Below are 22,541 nucleotides of genomic sequence, written 5' to 3'. Positions count from 1 at the left end.
ATATGTTCATTTGAGACAATCAAGCACAGGGGAGTGGGAAGACATTTTGTAGAAGGTTTCCCATATCCCAAGGAAGATGTTTCAGCCAGTTCCAAGACAGCAGCAGGAATTAGTAGGTGGAGGAGGTGGAGCAGAAGACAGGGTAGATGGAACTGTGCAAGGAGATAATGTCATTTGTAATTCTGCAACCAGTAAAAACACCATCTCAGGCAGCACATTTCTTGTTATATTTTCAGAGGTGTATCCTAGTTGGCAATCTTATGCCTGAAAGGTTGTTCTCCTTGTTGTCCTCCTTCCATTTATGTATTTCTCTTTCATTCACCTCCTTTGTCAGATTCTTAACCCCAGCTGGACAGGTTCTGCTGGGGAAATGCCTTGTTAATAGCTGTTTCTCCTCAGATCAGCTGGCAGATAGACATCAAAGAACAGCTAACTCAGGCTTAACTAAACTTTGTCTTCTGGAGCAGTTCAATGTGAAGGCTGCAAGACTTTTTTATGTCCTCTATCACTCCCTATCATCTCTCTGGGCAAAGGGGAGAGGTGCTGCAGCTGGTGGGGCAAGAGCTCAACCAGTCAGACCCCCAACAGGACTCTTCAGGGAAGATTTTACTTCTTCAACTATAAATACCACTCAGACTCTTAAGAGAGTAGAATTTGTTGCTGTACAGGATGAAGTCTCCGTTGCCCTTCCCTGACAGTCTCCCAGGGCATTTAGCAATGTCCCAGCTTGAGATGGGACTGGGTCCCCAGAGTAAGCATGGAAGAGAGCACCGGTAGGGCAGAGAGACAACTGGCCCTTCTCAGCAAAAGGAGTGATTCAGGTAGCGAACCCCTAGAAAATGCTAATGCTCATTGCCACAGGATGTCCCCAGGGCCAAAAGTAAGAATGGACCAAAAAAAGACCTCAGGGAAAATGTATTCAGGAGTGGTTACTAATTTCCATGTTCTTGATGCACCCTCCAGCTTAGAGGGTTCACAAGACATGAGGAAAGTATAACCAAAGGAGAGATCACACCACGCTTGTCCTACCTCCTAGGCTTTTCCACCACAGCACTGGTAACTGGGAGCAGTGGCCCACTGTGACTGCCCAGGCTACAGGAGGTGGGGGTGAGATGTTACGCCCCAGGTGCGTTCTCCAAACCCACAGACAGTGATGGGGAGGTTAGCAAGCCAGAGCTGCAGCCAGCAAGCACAGACAGCTCAGGCACCAAGGGGGAAAGCTGAGCATGAGAGAGAAGAAACCTTCAGCAGCTGAAGGGCGGCCACCTCCTCCCACATAGGAACGGGCATGAGGGGGAGGCTGGTCTCCAAGTCCCCCGCAAGAAGCAGTGTTTTAAGAAGGCACCTGAAATTCCCAACGCGACCAATGAGTGATGGCGGGATTAGAGGAAACCCCACAACAATTTAGACCCCCACATCACTTGCACCCAGGTTTATCAAGATACTTTGTATGAGTGCAGATACCCACTCAACGGGATCTGCAAGAACATCTAAAGGGATAGGGCCACATTCCCACGGGCTCCAGAGGTGCAGAAATCTGTTTGGTGTTATTTTCCACTTGCTTCCCTACAGGTATTGTTGATAGACCACTGCGTACCTCTTCTGGTAAGGGAAAGGATCCGAAATTGGCTCTGTTTTCATAGAATCATAGAATCACAGAATGGTTTGGATTGGAAGGGACCTTAAAGATCATCTAGTTCCAGCCCATCTGCCATGTGTCAGGACACCCTCCACTAGACCGTTTTAGTAAGTGTTGTTTATGTTGGATTTCATAACCTGCAAAATCCCATGTCAAAAGTTTCTCAGGTGTCTGTGTATCTCAGTCAATGCCCGCTCTGTGCAGCTGATTTTCATTGCAAAATACCAGACACCTCTGTATACCTACCATTTGTGAAAAAAACCCCAAACAAACAAACAAAAACAATCTCCAAACCCAAGGGATACAGGTACTGCAGAGCTACCTGCAACTATGGCAAATGTGGGATCAAGGTCTTCATTCAGTAATGCAGCGGCTCTTGGCTTGGGTGTGTTTCAGTAGCATATCTGCACAGATCTATCCAAACATGAATACAGATTTTGAGCCGTTCTTGCAATCTGTGCTGTTTCACTTGCAGGGGACAGGTTTTGATGCTAGCAGAGATGTGCTGCTTTCAGCAACCAAAGCAATTTGATATCAAGATGGGTTTATGGAGACCTGATGCTGGATTTTTTAAAATTCTTTAGAAAATTTAAAACCAGATCAAACCCAACTTTTTAACCCTAAGATTGCTACACAGTTTAACAAAGAAACTCCAATTTTCTTTCCTTATTTAGACTGCTGTTAGGTTAGAGGGCTGGAAGAAAACCTTACATAGCCACCCCAGTTTTGCAAAGAAAAGAATATTATGAAATCTTTCTTGACTAAAGTTTCAGTCCACCTCTGCACTCTAATTTGATAATGATAAATACAAGTCACAGCACAAAACTTTTGTTGGCAGAATATTTCAGCTGCTTCGTGAATAAAAATGTTGCCCTTTAGAATGATTGAGTCTTTCTCTCTGTGGCTTTTGCACCTTTATGCTATTGACCTTTTCTAGTGAGGCTTTTGTGTTATTATATGGCTAGATATGAAAATGTTTTCAATCTGATAAGGTTGTTTGGCTGCATAATCATTCCCCAGCCCCCTGGAGTGAGATCGGTGGGCTCACTTCTCCAGCCAAATTAATTTTTTGCACTGGTGACAAGCCACATGACAGTAGCTGGGTTTGAGACACATTTACCTGAAGTTCCTCAATGTCCTCCTCACGTGCACACTCTGCACCCAGAGAAACCCTCATGAGGGACTTCATTGTTCCTGAACTGGAGATTGAATGGGGAATAGTGAAGAGGAACCTCCCACTCAACGAGGAGGATTTTTATTATTCTTTACACAGTAAAAAATAAATGAGGTGGTTTAATTAGAATCATAGAATCATTTAGGCTGCAAAAGACCTTTAAGACCATCAGGTCCAAAACACATGTCTCCAAAGCTCCAGAGGCTCTCAAAGAATTGAATGCCTATAAACTTGGAGGCCCTGGAGACACCAGCACTATGGGCATGATGGAACTGGGCAGTGGGCTAGGACTTCTTTTTGCCTTGAGATATAGGATGAGGGCAAAATCCTTGGCTGTGCAGGAGAGCTGGGAGTTCAAGCACAACCTGAGCATGCAGAACTACCAGGACTTACAGGAGGCAGCAGGGAATACAACAGCCTTCATGGCCCAGTTTTTGCCAGTATTGTTCCTCAACAGAGTCCATCTCTCACCTTCTTTCTAGGAGGGCAGCAAAGACCTGTCCTTCTCCTCCTCTCTGGCCTGTCCTGGAATAAAGCACTTGCAATAGCTTCAGGGTTTCTCTCCCATCATGTCCTTGGTCCTGTCCCTTTCTCCCAGAGAGCTGCCAGGTGGCTCTGTTTTTATGGAAAAGGATGTCATGAACCAAGATGAAAGTGACGGGGAGATGGGAAAAGACCAAGTGGCTGATGTGTCATAGCTGATCTCCTCTGGGCACATGCAGAAACCTGCTCCAGTGCAGCCCCACCAGACCTGCTCAGAGGTGGTCAGCCAAGTGCCAATCAGCTCCTGCACCCCGAGCATCCACCACTGGCAGATGGAGAGGTGAAACTCACTTTGGGATAGAAAAGCTGCAGAAAGGGAGTCTGTATTATTTCCCATCTGCACTACACTGCCCAGCACCATCGGCCCTTCAATTCGTGATGCCACCTTGCTCCCTCAAGGCAAAACAGAGCAGGATTTGGAAGAGATCAGCATTGCTGCTGCCATTTCATGGATGGACAAAGAAAACAGAGCTGGAAGAGCCTCCTGAGGTGTGCATCTCAAGGCAGCATGAGAAAGGGGAACCAAAAGCATGTTTCCCTGGGACATAAATGATGTGCCACTGTGTTACAGCACCTGCAGCAGAGAGCTTAGACCAGCTGAAGACCAAGAGGAATAGAATACTTCAGCCTGCCTTATAAGTTTTGTAGGTTTTAAAGTCAAAAGGAACAATTCCTGCCAATTTGGCCTTCTGTAATATAGAGGTCTGGGAATTTCCTCCAGCGGGACTTGCTCTTAAGAGTACATTTTGTGGTTTAACTGAAAGACCTTCCTGCAAGACAGGCAGTCTTAATTTGAAAACCTCACACAATAGAGAATATTTTAACATTTTGTTCCAGTGACGAATTACTCTCCCTGTCAAGCATGAATAGTTTAAATTGTAGATTTATTTCTTCCAACAAAATAAGTATATTTCAATAGCATGACAGCTGGAGTTCATCGGACCTAAAACCCGGATGACTGTATTTGGCCGGATGAATCTTACCTCTTCAGTGACTCCAAATGCAAGGCATTAAATACAAGATGATTCATTGCCTTTGAAATTTAGGCATGGAGAAAAAAATAATAAAAAAACCCAAACAAAACAAAACACCTTTTAGTTTGTTAAATAACACCCAGAAGCTCTCTCAAGGCAAATAAATTGAAAACAAACAGAACCACAACTTGCAGCAATTTAAGGGTGCCTGCTGCCAGGGAAAATGCCATCTGCAATTAACTCCATCTTTCCCTCCCCACGCTTTAATAACATTACTAGAGGTCTTGAAATGTGGCATATCAATCTGTCCTGTGCATCACCCTTGTTACATGGTTAGCAAAGAGCTGTCCTAATCATGCCTCATATTGGCCAGACACTCCTGGAAGGTGAGGTTAAGTTCTCCTAGCTCCCACTCCACTGACTGCAGGCTGAACCTGCAGTAATGGACCTACTCCGCAGTGCTATGTGCTTCTCCAACACATTCCAGAAAAGCTGAAGCTTTACGCAGTGGGGATATTGTTAAGAACAAATTCTGACCTGAAACTGGTATTTTATTGCAGTTTTAATAAGGGTAATAACAGAACCATTGAGGTACAAGTAAGGCAAGGGTGCATGTCAGGTGGAAATAGGAGGGAACGCACCAAAAAAAGAAAGTACAAACACAAAGAAAAAAAACACAAAACCAAAAGCCACACCTTGAATCCAGAGTCATAAGGTCTTTAGTAAGAATTTTAATACATTGACAAAGTCAATTGAAGATACCATGCTGTAGAAGAGTAGAAAAAGGACTAACTAATGGGAAATGACCTTTGCATTTATATTAGTTGATCACAGTAATATGCCAGACTTTTACACAAGTCTTGAGGCATAAACTTTCAAGATAGAAATGGAATAAAGTAGCATGCTGACCACAGATAGAATGTACCAAACTTGGCAACTTTCTTGCTACAAGCCATTTGATTTCTAGTTGGTGAATTGCAGGAAACTGCATTCATCCAGACTTCATTGAATTGTTCAGTATGGCACCATATAGGAAGTTGTAAGTTATTTTAAGGCACAACTATTAACACAGGAAAAATACAGTAGGACACAAATCAGCCTGTCATGGTTTAACCCCACTGGTCAACAGTAACTAAAACCCCCTTGTTATCAAAACTGTTGTCAGCACAAATCCAAAGCATTACCCTGTGCTAGCTACTATGAAGAAAATTAACTCTTTTCCAGCCAAAGAGCAATTGTATTTCCAGAGGACACAGGCTGGAAGAAAACCATTTGTGTAATTGTGCAAGCACTGGGTTCAGATTTGTAATACTTTTCCTTTCATGGGATAGCTAGTAAGAAGTGACAAGTGAAATATGCTGGGTGATGCTGGACAGTATGCTGAATGCAGGGCAGAATTGCACACTCAGGGGAACTGAATTAATGGAAAGAATAGTAAGAAGTTAAATGCTATGAAGAGCAAGGGACAAATGCTGCCCTCTTGTTCCTTTTGCCTGAGGAAAAGGATGCCTGACAGCAGGACATCCCCACCCAATAGCCTATACCTTCCCCTTTGTACTGAGTACAGGCATCCTATCTCCTCCCACCTGCCCCAAAAGGGAAAGGAATAAAGCACAAATGGAGCATGTAGATGTATTGCCTGGAAGGGTTAATTCCATTTTGCAGAGGAAAAGGGCTTGAGGAAGCTATTGCTGTAGATGACTTCCTTTCCATGGCAAAGTTTACTGAGAGCCACTTAAAAATACTCACACTGTATAATGCTAGTATTGTTGCATAGACATTTTATTTTTTCAAAAGGCAAAAATAAAAAAGAATACATAATTTTAGTGACTGGAAATGCATACAAAGTTACATATTTCAAGGAATTCACACATCAAAGAAACAGACTTTGAAAGAGTTTCTCTAATGCAGTGGCATAGGACCTACAAATTCTTTCACAAATGATACTCCTTTTTTCTAATACTCTATAACAATATGGCATTGGGAGAGCAAGAGATCCCCTGAAATGCCGGTACTGCTAGTACAGGAGGTGCCTGACCCTCAGTTGTGAGTACCAGAGATACCCCAGTAATTCTGCAAGGTAGAAAAGGAGGTGCTTCAACAACACAATGACATAATCTAAGGCCACCCCAGGAAAATCCAACAGAATCTCAATGCTGTCAAAGACTAGGCAGTTCCGACATATCTTTAAATTAACTCATCCCAACCCTGGTATTTAGTAACAGCTTTAATGAGTATATTTATATAAAAATCTATTTAAAAAACACTATTATGAAATTTACATGAACACACAAAATTTTAGCAACACCATGTCTCCAGTGGAACTTAGCTATTAGCTGATGGCAGTTTATATACAAAGCTGATTAATTAGAAGTGCTGCTACAGGGAGCCAAGCTTTCTTCCAGGTTAGCCCCTGGCTAGAACAAGGATTTCCTGTGTGTTATCTTCTAGGAGTCGGCAATATTAACAATCACTTCAAACACCAGGGTGCAGTGGTTTGTAAACACTCTGTCTTAGTATTAAATTCAAATCCAATGCATTCTCACTCTCTACTCTGAGATTATGGATCAACTAATTTATATGATGTTCTGGTAATGCATGGGGGATATAAGAAGTCTGGCCAATAAAAATCTTTTAAACAAGTTTATTCCTGGTGCCAAGCCATTGACCTTAGAGCAACACCAGGCATGAATTTGATCCATAGTACAATCACAGACCTTTTTTTTTTTTTTTTCCAGGGATGTAGGCGTTTCCATTCCATGCTAAACAAGTTAAGTTTTGCATGATGCCCACTCCACAGATAGGGACACAGGTTTGGAGGAAAGCAATTTGCCAAGCTCACAGGCAAAGTCAGCAACACAGCCCAAGAGAGCTCCAGATTCCTTAACAACTGACCCACAGTGGAGGTTTTGGACAGCAATGCCCAATTCTCTCCTGACTCCTACAGTCCTCAACCCCCTTCTGCTAGGGAAAGATTACATGATACTGCATTTGGGGAAAGGCTCACAGGAAAGTGTCTAAAGAAAATGCATCAGGGATATACACACACACAAAAAGCTAGATTATCTTAAGACAGGAAAAAAACCCTCTTCCTGTTGTTCTTGAAGTTCTTAACTCCTTCCTCCCCTTTGCCAGCTGAAGTCCTGAGTAATGAACATCTGCCAGATCTGGGTGGCAGGTTCCTCAGACCCTTTCCTTGTGCTTCATGTTAGACAGCTTGACTGTTTCCTGCTCAGAGGCGGGTGGAGAAGGCTCATCATGACATCCAATCATCAGCTGATAGACCATCACTCCTGCAATGGCCCCAAGGAAAGGAGCAACAACTGGAACCCACCACCACTGTTTACCAGTCCTAGAAAACAAAAAGAAAAGGCATAAGGTAAGAACTGCAGCCTATGCATTAGGATATTTGTGTTCGGATCTGGAACAGTGCAAGATATGGTTATCTCCAAACATCACCATTGACTTGCAAAAGACAACTGTATCCACATGTCCACAGCAATTTCCAAGGCAGATGTTGCCCCCCACTGCAAGTTCAGGTGACAAGCAATTCAGAACAGCTACTTCCAGGACTTCCAAGACTGTATCTCTACCAAGAAAGGAGGGAAGCTGTTGCAGTGCCTGAACTAGGTACCTTCACTTATCTTCCACTGCTTGTAAGAAAGCATCCCTTGACACAACATAGTCTATAATGCTTATGGCTGTCTTGGATTTTGTTGTTCCTTGACAGCTGCCCTACATTTTCTGCCACTGAAAAAATGATGATAGGCTTGTGTTCAAGGTATACCTGAATTTCTCATGGATGCTCTTAGATTTCCTCCCTGATAGCAAAGTTAGTTCATTTGCTCTCATTGCTGTAAACTGCCAAGGTTCTACAATTTCTTAAGAAATCTGAGCAGAACAAACAATGTCTTTAAAAATGTTTATAAAATCTAAAGATACCTTATGGATGCTAAGACTCTTTATGATGTCAGAGCTACCACCTAGTTGGACTTATTTTTTCCCCTTGATGCACAAAGTTTTCATTGGCAAGCACTTACCAGAACACTTCAGTGCCCCAGCCAGCAATAGCTGTGAAGAGACGAGGCCCAAAGTCCCTGGCAGGGTTGACAGCATAGCCAGAGTTGAAGCCCATGGAGGTTCCAATAACGAGGACAACGAAGCCAACAGTGAAAGCTTCCAGCCCCGTGGGAACAGGGTTGTTGTAGGGATCAACAATAGCCAAGACACAAACAATCAGGGAGGCTGTGCCAATGAACTGAGGAGGGAAGGGGAAGAGGAAGAAATTAATCCAGATTAATCTTTTAACCAAATTATTTAACTCCTCTGAAGTCCCACTTATTTAAGACTCATTCTCTAAACTGAAAGATCTGCACTTAGTCATCCCATGGCATTATCAGACCAGATTTGACTGAGCACCCACAGGAATGGAGAGTGGAACGTGCTTCTCCTGGCAGCCCACAGGCTCAGTCAAGTCCCACACCTTTTTTCCTACCTACAAAAGAAACTGTTTGAGCAGCCAGACAAGCTGAAGACATCTTCCTGAACATGCTTCCAACCTGCGACAGTTGAGTGGCTGTTGTCCCTTTGTGGTTCATGGGAACTTTAAGGAAGAGAGAGTCACCTCCAATACCAACCACCTCACCACACCCAGCTGACCTCTAGGTTGTGCAACAGCCACAGTATTACAGTGGGAGTGAGGACGAGCCATCCTTCCTCATGATCTCACTCTTCAGGGGCTGAGACCAAGTGGTCTTCTAACTGGTGTCCTGGCCAGTCTTGTACGACTGGTTAATCCCCTTAACGCAAGCCTCCTTGCTTTAAGGGTGCTTTCTGGCTCTGCTCTTCCTATAGGCTAGCAAGATACCCATGTCTGCTCTAAAAACATTTCTGGATATCTTCTCTCTAAATTTCATTCTCTAACTAAATGAGAGGCCCAAAACCACCCCAAAAAGATTCCTCTTCAAATGCACCTTCATCCTCCCAGCACCCTCTTACCTGGTCAAAGAATCCATTCACAACGTTCAGATGCTGAGATGGATAGGTGGCAAAGATACCAGCAGTTCCATTCTGTCCTGTTACATACAACTGGTTGCTGCCAAAAGCCCAGATGGCATCTGGGGAGGGGGGGGAGGGAAAAAGATAGAGAGGTCAGTCATTTTCCAACACACAGAGAAGACTCTGCTTGGAAGATGACTAAGATGTAAGCTCCACAGAGCCATGAATATTGAGATAGAATCCCCTGAGCACCACATTGCTATGTGTTGCAAAACCAATTGCTGTAGAGCACTCTTGTGGAAAACAGGGTGTCATCCACCACAGCATTTTACCAGTCCAGCTCATATGTAGATGGCCTGAGTCCCTTTTCCTAATATTTCTTGCTGGGCAGGCACCAGGAAAGACAACCAAAAAGTAAACACTAAGCTGGCTCCAAATCCCTCCCAAAAGGAACCCAAATGCCCGTGGTATCAGTCTTAGTGTCCAGACATGAGATATTGCCATGGATCTGACCTGCAGCAAACAGGATTTAGGCTTTTTGACTAAGAAAAATCATGTACTTTCCTCTAAGCCAATATACAATTTGTTTCATCTCTCAGGTTTGTCTTGTAGAGCAGTCAGCCCCTTGCCTACCACTATGTAGAAACTGGATAACTAACCTAGGTGGGCTGTCTAGATTCCTTTCATGGTTAGTAGAGAGAAAAACCAGACACTTTCTGAAAGTAGCTCTTTCATGGTTTAGGCAGCTAAGATGGGATTAACTTGTCTGAAGAGGAGACAGCAGCCCACCAACTAGAAAGCTAACTGGTGTTGAACTGAGGTCCTGATGTTTACAGAGATGAAGGCAGGTACCACTGCTTCTTTCTGAAGTGAAAAGCAGTTGGTGCTAGTGCCAGTGTGGCAGTTTCCTCCCTTCAGGTAGAAGCTGCAGTGACCCAGATGTTCTGCTCAGTTGCGAGGAACATTGCTCCTATTTTCAGGAACAAGCATCAAGAGGCAAACTCTGAGTCAAAATGCGACCCTTGATATTTGAGGAAGAGCAATTTCCAGCAGAAGGCGTCAGTTCTTGCCCATTGAATATTGGCCTGTGATGAGGAACACCACCCAGGAGAAGCAGATGCATGAGGAACTGGATTTCTAGGATGCTTTCCAATGTATAGGATCACTCTGATAAGGGCAGCAAAAACTGCTAGAAGTCCCAGTGTCTGGAAGCTAACATAAGACAAGGCAGAAGACATCCATGGTGAAGTCTTTATGGTTTGGGTTGTTTTTTTTTTTTAAACTGAGGATAAAAACAACTCTGGAACAATGCACAGATATAAAACCTCCATTACTATTAGTGTGTCATCAGCATTTCTGAAAGATCTGTTTTAATCTAGATAGTACCTACAAGGGGGGCCATCCAGTCATCATTACTTAAGGACAAGGACTGGCACTTTGACAATGCTAGTTGGCCTTCAGACTGATTTGAACCTATCATCATCATGGGAACAGGAAAGACCTCCCAGAAACACAGTAAGGAGGTTTCTCACATCTCTGCTCTGCAAGAAAGTGCTTCTCTGACTTGGGAACCAGTCTTCCTGCAGTGAGTCACGAAGAACACGCATCTCCCCCCAACAAACATAGAAACTTTCTGCACTTACCGTAGTACAGCCCAAAGACTATGCCAGCTCCCAGGAAAGCCCCCAGGGTTTGGGCCAGGGCATAAATTGGTAGCTTGATCCAGGGTTCCCGGGCCAAAAAGCACATGGCAAAAGTGACAGCTGGGTTCAGATGTCCACCTGCAGAGAGGGTGGTGGTTATTGGATTTTCATGGGCAGAATTTAGGTCCCATAGATAAGCCAACAAACACTGGTTTCCATACCAGTGCTGCATACAAACAATACCGCCATCTAGGCCTACACAACGATTGTCACAAAAGTAAAATCCAGCCCACATGGAGCCACAACGTACCTGAAACCTGTCCTGAGATCAAAATGCCAAGCATCACAGCAAAGCCAAAGGCCAGGTTAACAGTCAGGAAACCTCCATGAGTCCCTCTACTGAGCACAATCTGTGCAACAGAGCCACAGCCAAACAGCTAAGAGGAAAAGAAGAAATTGAAATTACCCTCTGTTTCACATCAGGGCCAGGTGCTGACCCGTGCCTGCAACTGCTCCACTTACACTTGTATGCACCATCATAGCCCACCCATGACCCAAAGCCTTCAAAGCTTCAAACTTCAGTGAAAATATCTAGGTGTTATCTCCAGGGACAGCAGGGAAGGAGAAAGGACACAGGACAAACCTATCTCCTGGTGGGGGAAATAAAATGAGATCCAAAATCAAAAGCAAGATCAGACCACAGTTCACATCTCCAGGAGACTGGAGGTCTTTGTCCAACCATCTAATTTTCAGGTGGCAGGTGAGAAGAATCAGACAGCACCCTGGACTGAAGTATTTGCAGTGCAACTGTTCAGATGAGGGATCTGAGAACCTTATTGTTAAAAAGGCTAATTGTTTGACATAGTAGCACACAGATTGGTGGGGGGGGGCGTTTTGCTAATGCCTGGAAATACAGACACAACTGAAGATCACACACAGCCTGACATTCACAGAATCCTCTTTCAGGTGGCACTGGCTGACAGCGAGGGATTGGGGCTGCCTTCTTGAGCTGAGGCACCTGCAGTTGTTCCAGCCCCAAGGTATACTCTCTGCTGTGGGCACTCTGAGCACAACTCACACCATCCCAAACCAGACATATCCTTCTTCTGGCTAAACCATGTAAGAAAGGATCAGGGCAACACAGCCAGCCTGTCTCTGCTGCACCAACACGGTACAGGCACCATCAAGAAAAGTCCATATTCCACAGACAACCTGCCACCAGCACAGCCAGAGGTTTGGTCATCTGTCCAAGATAAGGGATGCATCAAGCACTTTGGGGTGGAAAAATTGTTTCTTCTGGGTGATAAGGGATGTTTCCTAGTAGCTAAGGGAGGCACATGCCCTTGCTCAAAGATATTTGCTCCAAACAGGTGATCCTTCTCTTCCCAGCCACATCCAAAAGCCATCCCTCCTACACTCACCCTTAACAGCCCAGACCCATTTTCCCTGGCAGTTCAGTTCATCAGTCATCCAGCTGGAGGCTTTCTGCCTGGCCAAGTCTCTCCACTACTCACTATGCAATTTAAGGAGCCCTAATCCTGATCATCTGTATGCTTTTAATGTTCCACTGACTTCACCTGAATTGATTCTTGGCATATACTAGGGATTATTAGATCAGCAGGTACTGAGAGTATCCTTAAACTACAAGAAGTATTTCAGTTTGTTCCCAAGATCCTCAAATCTAAGGATCAAGGCTCACCTTATTTCTACTAACCACATACCCACATCAACACACTCATCAAGACTTTCTGTTTCTGTGAACTCCACCATCCCAGAATTACTTATTTGCCACAGAGGCAGTATCTGCTCCTAGGGGATAAGCCACGAAATAGGCATCAGGGGTGGCTCTCGCCACCTCTCCTGCAAACACGGGACATGCCGATTGAGCAACACACAATCCAGATTGGAGCAAAGCCAAAACATACCTAACTCATCCCCTCCCATCCCCTTGACAACTGATGAATTACTAATAAAGCAAACACCACACTCCGCCTGCTGGGAAAGGAACAGCCAGGTAGGCTGCAGGCTGACTCATGAGGTGGACGCTCTGTACACAGGTGCCTCTTGACAAGGAGCCAGGACCCCAACACAGGACCTTGTGTTGAAAGAACAAAGGAACCTGTAGAACTTGAGGACATCCAGTACTGCCCTCTACTAGGTGCGGTCAGAACAGCCCCTTCAATGTCCTAATCCTGACCTGCCCATCTGGGAAACCATGGCAGAGAAGACACCCTTGGCAAAGGCAGAAAAAAAGTGAGTCTTGCTTATTGTGCAGCAAACAGACCCATCATTCCCAGCTATGCCCAAACAGAGGGAAGTGCAGCTCCAGCTGAGCAAATAAATACTGGCTAATGACCAGAGTGACATCTGTTCTTTGCCTTGCCTCAGAAGAGCCCCAGCATGCTTTAGACAGAGGTTTGGAGAGAGTACTTGGCCATGGCATTCACCTCTCTAATGCCACACAGCACACCAGTCTGACCAGGGAGGAGGTGAGCCCACAAAGACCTGCAATGGGCATCTGAGTTTGGCAGGGCTGGCCCCAGGTTCTTCCTGCTCATCAAGGCACTAGTGTTACTCACTGTGAAAGAACTGGCAGTTCTTCAGGTAGATTGTGGTTAGGTTGTTAGCCACATACCTTTTGGTTGCAGAAACCACAGAGTAAGTTTTCCCCCCCTCCACCTCCATGTTCACCCACACGGGTCTTCCCTTAACCTAGACAAAGGCCAGATCTACCATTTCTCAAGAGGCTGGTCCCCATCCTACACCTGGTAAAATAGTTCTTCCAGCTTTTCCTCCGAAGAGAGTCTATGGGCCATGCAAAAACACCCTGGAGCCACTCCACAGGATCATTACAATTATTTATCTGATGAGCCCTGAGCACTATTAATTCAGCACAACAGTAGAAAACCTGACCCTCAGCAGATAAAGAGTAAGGCAACATTTAGAGACAAGTTTGAACTTTGATATGCATGTGCACAATTCCATCCTGCACCAGTGGAGTCCACTAACAGTGGAGTCCAGGAACATATATTTTCATGCATGACATCCATCCATGGCATTTGACTTTTAGGAACCAGTTCAAATCAAGTTCACCTGTGCTTTTGTGGCAAGTGGTTTGACATTACAGTTTTGTTGTGGTAGTGGCTTTTACAATTTTTAATCACACCATTTCCATTTCTGCTGTTTGCTAGTTTTCCTTCCAGTTCCTTTTCCCTGGCCATATGAGACAGGAGACTCTCAGCATCCATTTAAGTCTTTCTTTTCCAGTGCTCACAGAGAAGCTTTTAGACGCAGCTAACTTGAGCTGAAATGCAAGGAAGGTCAAATGAAAGAAATTCAGCATTTATCCCAGTGGCTTTTAAGTCCATGCAATGGATGTAAAAGTCCTTAGTAAATATTACAGCACTATGGTTGGACACATTCGTGCACACCCAAGGCAGAGACAACCCCTCACTTGATTTTAATGACCTGCCTCCAACACTTCTTTTCATCTTTTTTCCTTTTGTTCAAAAGCCCTGAACCATTACAGGAAGAACATCACAACCAAGAGAAAGCCAGGTTAGCACCTTACATGGCAGCATGTGCAGCAGTCAACTCTTATACCCCCATGATCCATTAGACACCTTCAAAAGCAGTTTTAAAGTGCTAATAAAATTATTGCAGCAAAGCATTACTCTGATGTATTAAAGCTGCTCTCCTAGGAATTGAGGTCACTGCACTCATTGACCAGGTTAATAGAAGCCTGCTCCCCAATTTCATCTTACTGGCTCAGAAGACCTAATGGCTTTCCCTGCCAACAGGGAGGCTTCTCACTCCTCTCCCATCATGAGCTGATCCAACACCTTGAACTGTGAAAAATAACAAAATCCGTGTTCTGCAGGATCCATGAGTTGAAGTAGTTCAAGGGTGGAGGGGCAATCTCCAAAGCCTGTAATGAGGGAGGAGACAGCCAGAAGCAGCAGCAAAACCAGGAAAAGGTAACAGGTTGCTGGATGAAACTTCACACTCAGGGAAATCTTAAACTCCCTGTATCCAGGACACGTTTGGAGATTGGCCATTTGGCTTTGTTACCCAAGGTAAAAAACACCCTGTCTCAATGTTTGGAGACAAAAAAAGCCCCGGAGCTAGTCAGGGCTGGTAGGAAAGAACCTTGGAGGACCAAAAAGCTGAAAAAGCTAATGGAGAAGTGAAGCCACCCGAGTTTATAGGCAGACCTTGTGAAAAGCAGCTCTGCACATGAATGTGGGAGAAAGGTAGTGCTCAGCACTCCCCTGTACAACAGCCAGGTTTCCTCACTCATTTGCCTCCTCTTTTCTTTGCCAGTGTTTTTTCACGCCTTCCGGTGCAACACAAGTTCTGGATGCGTTTGCTTTTGGATTTCAGACAGACTGATCTCTAAATCAAGATGGGAAACTTTTGCTGGCATAGTCCAGGACAAGTGTTATTACCCAAGTTACAACTTTCCTCTTCAGCCAGCAAATAAGCCAGGGATTAGGCAAGGAGCCTGCTGCAAATCTACCCTAATCACCTCGGTGGATGGGAAAGGCTGCTCCGCCCTCGCTGCTCTCTGGTTAGTGGGAAGATGCCAGAAGGGCAGTCAAACCATGTGTCTGCCCTCAAGGAAGATACCCTGAAATACTGATGGAAGATTTTAAGCATTAGACACGCAAAGGGACACCTCTTCACATCAGAGTGGAACCTTACAGGGGGGAGGCTGGGAGGGAGGGAAGGGGCAGAGGACTATCACTTTACAGATGGTTCAAAACAACCTCCCAACTCCTTATCCACAGCTCAATACAAGAAGGGGTTAAAGGCACTAAGTCTCCCCCAGGGCCTCTTGCTGCCCTCCCCAAGGAGCAGGACGCTGCTAGGTAGATCTGAAGACAGATCCATCCCCGTTGCTGTTTCCGCTCAAGTGGCATGCACAAATCGGCCTCAACTCCACAGCCCATGCAGCCAGGACAACCTCCACCAGCCACAGAGGCAGTGCAAGAAGCTCTGTCATTTTTGCCTTTCCTCAAAGGATCTCTGGAACAACCAGACTGGTCATCATTTACAATTTGCAAAGCAAGGAGAAACATTAGACCCCACAGTTGGGCCTCTTGTCCAGCAAGGCTGGAGTCAGCCTAGACAGAAGCAGTCCTATGGGGAAGGGCAGCAGCAGATGGTCTGTCATGTTATGGCTCTTTGCACCACACACAGTCCTGGAGCCAGGCAGGGCTGCAGGACTCAAGAGACAAGAGGGTCTAAGAAAAGTTGTGCCAGCATGTCCTACAACACTGCACAAAGCTGGGAAGGTGAGCAGTGCTCAGAGCAAGAAACCTGAGCAACAGCCAGCAGAGGAGTTGGGCATCAGAGAGGAAATTCACTATTTTAGCTTGTTGTCCCACATGCACAAGCAAAACCACTTATTCTGATATCCCTGGTATCCCTCATATCAGGAGACTTTAGCTCTTAGAAAGACCCATACTTCTAGTGGGGCGTTAGTCACTGCTGGGGAAAAGCTGGCTATCCACTGAGGGCTAGTCTTGGCACCCGAACTGTCCTGTTTGTCAGAAGGAGAAATGGGAACAGCAAGGAGGGACAGTAAATGAAGAGCTTCAAGCTCTTCTGGTGGAAGAGGTGAGGGAGAACAGCAGTGTTGCTGTTTCCCACACCTCCATACCCAACAGCACAGACGCTCTGCAGGGAAGCATCAGCAGCACTCAACATGCTTACAGCAAAGATTTCCAGCTCCTTTAAAATTCTAGCAAAGCATTAACAAAAAAAAACTTTAAAAAAGTTGTGTTTTTTTTTTTAAATCAGCTGGGTTCAGGAAAATCGGCACAAATCAAACAGCAACTGTGGGAACTGCCGTGCTTGCCCAGATGACTGCAGGATGAGTGGAGACTTTAAAGTCTGCACTGCCAACGGTTGAATGAGGCTCACTTTGCCTTGAGCATCCCAACCACTTCACTATTTTGGTTTCTGTGGTCTGTAGCACACTCATACCCCAAAAAGCACCCACCCAGCCACAAAGACAAGGCAGCCCTGATTTAAAGCAATTAGGAATTGTTTTGTTGTTTCTTTGTGCCTCAACAGCAGCAAATCACAGTTAGTCAGACTTGGAAATCAATTATAAACAGCAAGTTACATCTCCTGCAAATGTAAAAATCAAACAGAGCCAGCTTCGGTATTTACAGCCAGTAGAGCAAGGCAAACAGATCAAGCCTTTAAGGGAGGCACAGAGGCCTGCCACTGGAAATCTGGCTTTAGTGAGTTGCTACAGTAATAACACAAACAGCAAGTAACTTGGAAAATGCCTTCAGTGTATGCATTGCTTAGCTATTGCCAGCAAGCAGTGCTTCCAACACAGGTATAAATTTCAAACATAAAGGACCACTCGGAGAGCGCGTTTTGAAGGGGAAAAAAACCCCAGTCTTTTTAATTATTAGAGGAAAGGTAGAAAAATACTATTCTTGTAATAGTAAGGACACTACCTGCAGACTAAAACCACATTGTGCAGGGTGCTATGCACAGTAAAAGCAGTTTACAAGTGAAAAGCACTTTGCCTTTACACTATTCAGGGCTTGGCTGCCTTAGTCAGATTATTTTTCTTATCTTAAAAAAAAAAATAGGCACTATTTTATTTTAACTTTCTGCTACCTTTACAGCCTCCTTAAAAAAAATAAGAAAGATAAAAATCAAGCACTAGGTTAATTCTTACAGGCAAAGAGACTTTGCAGGGGTCTGAAACTGCTTTGCTCTAGAGGAGTTTGAGAGCCCTGTGGTCATTATGCAAGTGAAAGGGAGGAGGGAAGAAGCTGAAGCTGTGCCAATATCCACAGCAGGACAAGTTCTACATTACACAGTGAAATTTAAAGTAAGCTGCAAACTTTAAATAGTCTCCTTCCCTTCAGCTCAGGAAGTTAATTTCAGAGTGAACAATAGCAAACCTTAAATCCATCCCTAGTATTGTTCTGCTCTAGACATATTTGTGTTCAGTTAGTTCCAACTCCCATGAAACCAATTTCATGGATCCCATGTCTTTCCTCAGGTGTTTTATTGTCTGAAGCCCCTAAGAGCTATTTACCAGGCTCAAATGCATCTAAATGCACACACCCCCAACTCAGCCTGCTGGCAGGGTGGACAGCAGGGACTTTTGCAAGGTACAAAATGACAATCTCTCCCCTGGGACTATCCAATTCAAACTACTACACAGGCTGTCTTCAAGGCCCTTTCTGTTTTAGGCAGAAGATGCAAAAGAATCCAGGTGGTAGGGACAAAAAAAAAATTTTTAAAAAATAAATTAAATAGAATCTGTAAGCATCACTTCATTAACAGAATAATAGACTGGGAAAGCTCCAAGGCAGAAAGGAATTGACACCCAGCAGAGCCATACTGCAGGCTTGCTGCCCTGAAACCCATTTCTGTCTCTTTATACCCTGTTTTTGCCTGCTGACAACTCAGGAGCATGTTTGGGACTTTCCCATTTCTCCTACCAGCCCACCTCATCTTTTCCCACATGGACACGGTACCCACTACCTGCAGGAGATCCCAGGTCACTTTTACAAGACCTATAAGATGGAGCTGAATGTGTCACTAAAATGAGCATTTTCTTACCACCAGACAACACCTCAGGAATTCCCAAAGAACGTGAGGGATCTGCTTGTACACTTACACACACGTTAACACACAGCAGGTGTGGTGTTCCTGAAGACAAGGCATGTGTTGCCTACTTTTGCCAGTGCATTATCGAGCCTTGCTGATGGGTACCTATTACCACTCATTTTGGAGGCTGGTCACAATTTTGGACCAAACCCTTCCTCAGGCTCTGAGCACCTCCCAACACCCCTCTGCCCCAGAAAGGCAAGGCTGTAGGGAAAAGTAATCTCTGTCATACCAGCTAATACAGCTGGAAGAAGGAACAACACTTTTTGGATCACAAGGTCTCCTCAAAACTCAGATCCACATGGCTAAAGGCTGGCCTTTTTTCTCCAGCAATATTAACTTACCTAGCAGGAGACATCATTCCTCCTTGCAAGTTTTACCTTGCTTCAATCCTGAGACTAACTGCAACAACATTAGTGATTCATAGACAGCAGCTTTCTACCTGTTAATCACTTTCCTATCAGCTTCTACCCACCTTAATCTCAAATAACCCTTCCCTGGAAAATCAACAGGACTTGTTTGCAAATCACCAAAGCTGGGTCACTCTAACAATAAAGCCACTGGACTGTGCAAAGTTGCTTTCTTTTAAGAGTGGTAGCATTTTATGGAGATTCAGCTGAGCCCTCTATCCTCCCATACAAGACCTAGTAGCCTCTTCTTCCTCATAAAAATAAAAGTCTTATTTATTAAAGTATAAGATAGTGAATTGGTCCTTTTGTGTTTTCCCCAGGAGCATATGCAACTTCATTAAGCCTTCCTCCGCTTTCAGCAGCTCCAGCTGTTAAAATTTCTCCCCAAACACTCCTGCCTCAGTTACAAAGAGGTGTAAACCCACAGTCACTTCACTGAAACCTATAGGATTGCTCTGGCTTTACACCACTTCAGAGGAACTTTCACCTGCAGATATTCACCATGTGAACACCAACTCATTTCTGCTGCAATATGAAAGCACCAGAACCGTGGCTCATTGGGCAGTCCTACCATTTTCGGGTGTCAATGCCTAAAGCCAGATATCCCTATCCCAGTTGTGCTACATCAGTATTTGCTCCCCACTCTGCACACACAACTGTCCTAGCTGCTGATGTCTGCCTTTGACTTCAAAGCAAGCCAGGGCCACTCAAAACATCTTCAAACTAAGTCACTTATACAGATACCCACCCACTTTGTTCCTTATATCCCATCCCTTTAGAAACTGAGCATTAAAACAGGCAGAAGAGTTTTGTTGCCATTCACCACACAGACCCATTGACTGACAGCTCAGCACTGTCACACACATGGCCAGCACAAGCTCCTGATCGGCTGCCGGCACAGGCTGTCAAGGTGTCACACAGACCCACTAATAAGACTCTGGGAAACCTGCAGCCAACAGCAAAAACACACTGCAGCAGTTTAAATGTCATCTACTTTTTCTCCATATAATGCACAAGGAAAATGCTTTCATTTCCCTGGGTGATTAACACTTGAAGTATTTCCGTGCCAGAAAGATATTCCAGGGCAGACAGAAAGGAAGTTTTGCACGATCTCTGGCAAAACACTTGCTGCTCGCACAGAAACTTTTTTGCTCCCTGCACTTTTCAGGCACACAAAAGCCCCCAAACACACACTGAGCTCTGCAGAGCCTACCCTTTGCCAGCAATTGCAAAGCTCATCCTATGGCAACTTGCATTAATTTTTTTTCCTGTGGATAAGGACTTCTCTAGTCCCTACAGGGCAGGTTACACTGGAGCTAGGCTCATGCCCAATTAAAACTCTGGCAGTAGCACAGCCCCTTCACAGGAACAATTTCGCACAGCACCCAGGGCTTAGAGAGCATCCTCACACCACAGCATAGACTCACCACCAGAATCAACGTCCCCAGGCACTCAGCCAGTGCTTGCCGCACTAATTTGTTCCTGATCCTCAAGTGTGCCTCAACAGCAGCAAGAACGTCCTTTTGCCTCCCCATTGCAGTAGAGGTGCCCTTCAAGCAGTATCAAGGGGAAAGCAGCAACTGACAAAGCCCCAACAAGGTTTCCTCCTTAGCAGGGCTGCCTTGCTTATAAGCAAGTTCAGCGATGCCTGACACACCTCCTGGGTAACCACACCCCCTCCACCCTCTCTTCAGACCCAACCGTTTGGGTTGGGGTTTTTTTTCCCTCCTTTTCAGGGTTAGATAGAGTGGGTGGTTTTCTTCATTTTCTTTATTGCTCGCATAGGTGAGCAAAAGATTCCAGATTTTTCGGAAGAAAGAAGAATTAAACATGGCAAAGGTGTCCTGCCTAAACCCCTGCAGTTTTCATCACTTAGCACTTAAAACATGGGGACATATCTGCCCCTCTCTAGCTTCAGCTGAGGTCCTAAAAGCTAAATGCATGGACTGAGCAGTGTTTTAACCCATCTGTGCAATCACGATACCCTGCTTTCAGCTTGCTTTCCCTCCCAAATTCTTGCAGGATGGCAAAGTGATGAGCACTCCTGTGCTAATCCAGAGGCTGCAGGTGCTTTTGCAGCAAAATCATGGGGCAGGAGAGTTTGATCTCCCACACCTGTACTGTTGAGGACAAGGCACCTCCTTACTTCAGAAATTACCCAGTTGAAGCTGGTATCATAAAAGCAAAATCAGACCTCTTTCTCCATGAAAAGATGTATCTAGGTCCAAACTCTTGTGTAGTGTTACAGTTTCTCTCACCCTCCCAGGGCTTTGGGAGAGCATTTGTAGCACAGTCCCGGTGAATGCTGTGAAGAAAAGCCACAGGAGATCCCCAATGTGGAGCCAATCCCCACCATAGGACCCTGACAAGCAGGCTATTGACTCGCTAAGCCTCTCGGGAATGAACCTTTGCTGCCTTTTCATCCTCAGTAATGTCCTGCATCACTCTGGGCCAATTCTCTGGGAAAGCCTGAATGAAAGCTGTCCCAGTCTGTACCATCTGGGGTGAGGATTGCTAACAGGACGCATGCCACTTGTGGCATCTGGTTTCTGTTAGGTGAGTAGTAAAAATTCCCCGGACTCTTTGACTCACTGGGGCTTGACGCAGAGCAGCAGAGCTGAATTTGCAACACTGAAGGGGACCCCTTTCCTGGATTTGTTCCTCCACCTCCTCTGCAAAGCCACAGATGCCCAGCTTTTCCTCTTGCCCTTATTTAACCACTGACTTTACTGTTGTAAAAGCAGAGCTTTTTAGTGAAATGGTGAATGGACCTTTATTTCACATAGAAACTGCAGCCAGCCTGAGGAGCAGTTAGGAATGTGGTTAAGAAAGCAATAACGTGTGAGGAATCAAATGCAGGGAAACGCTCAGGTCCAAACGTAAATACAGGCACAGGAAACCTTCCTCATTACTTTGCTCTCAGGCCCAGTCTGGTATCACCAGCATCAATGGGGCCCTCTGAACTACAGCAAGCACTCCGTCAGTTCTGTGCATGCTCGCTGCAGCTGGGATTTGCAAACCAGCACTCAGGACACCCATTTTTTACCTTATTTCCCTTCCTCTCCCCTCACCCTTTTGCTGTGCATCACCCAAGCTGTGGAGGATCCACAGCCACTCCTCTGCCTTGCTTCCTCCTGCTCTCCCCTCTCCTTTATACTGCACTCTGTCCTTTTCACCCTGACTTTTTATCAAAGCCATCACAGCCAGACACGAAGCTGTGTGTTGGGGTTTTCCCCCTTTTGGCAGTTTCTAAGCTGAGGTCTGTGAGCTGTTTTGCCATTTGTTGAACTTTCAGTGTGCAGATGCTGTGTTCTGTGGTATAGGTTTATTGAGATTTAGACTGGGCCCTGGATCCCATTCCTTCCCAGGTGGTGGGGACAGAGCCACAAGACCAGAGTGAGACAGCTGAGGAGCCAGAGACATGGGGAGGTTTGATGTTCTCCAGGTAGGTAGGTACAAGTCTCCTGTCTGCAGCATCCAAGCTCCTCTGGCTACAAGTTGACGCTACAG

At 45.2% G+C, this 22,541-nt stretch overlaps 1 protein-coding gene across 1 annotated transcript; it reads right to left on the bottom strand.

The window, feature by feature from the left end:
* Positions 1–6,094: 6,094 nt before the first annotated feature.
* AQP3 (aquaporin 3 (Gill blood group)) lies at positions 6,095–20,654 on the bottom strand. The gene is made up of 6 exons (XM_075739694.1): positions 20,459–20,654; positions 11,282–11,408; positions 10,972–11,109; positions 9,329–9,447; positions 8,371–8,588; positions 6,095–7,682 (listed from the first exon to the last, which is right to left on the bottom strand). The coding sequence occupies exons 1-6, from the start codon at positions 20,564–20,566 to the stop codon at positions 7,514–7,516; spliced, it is 879 nt and encodes a 292-aa protein (XP_075595809.1). The 5' UTR covers positions 20,567–20,654; the 3' UTR covers positions 6,095–7,513.
* Positions 20,655–22,541: the final 1,887 nt, after the last annotated feature.

Source organism: Balearica regulorum, chromosome Z (assembly GCF_011004875.1).
Source record: "Balearica regulorum gibbericeps isolate bBalReg1 chromosome Z, bBalReg1.pri, whole genome shotgun sequence".
NCBI classification, from domain to species: Eukaryota; Metazoa; Chordata; class Aves; order Gruiformes; family Gruidae; genus Balearica; species Balearica regulorum.
This window is presented reverse-complemented; position numbering and strand designations above follow the sequence as displayed.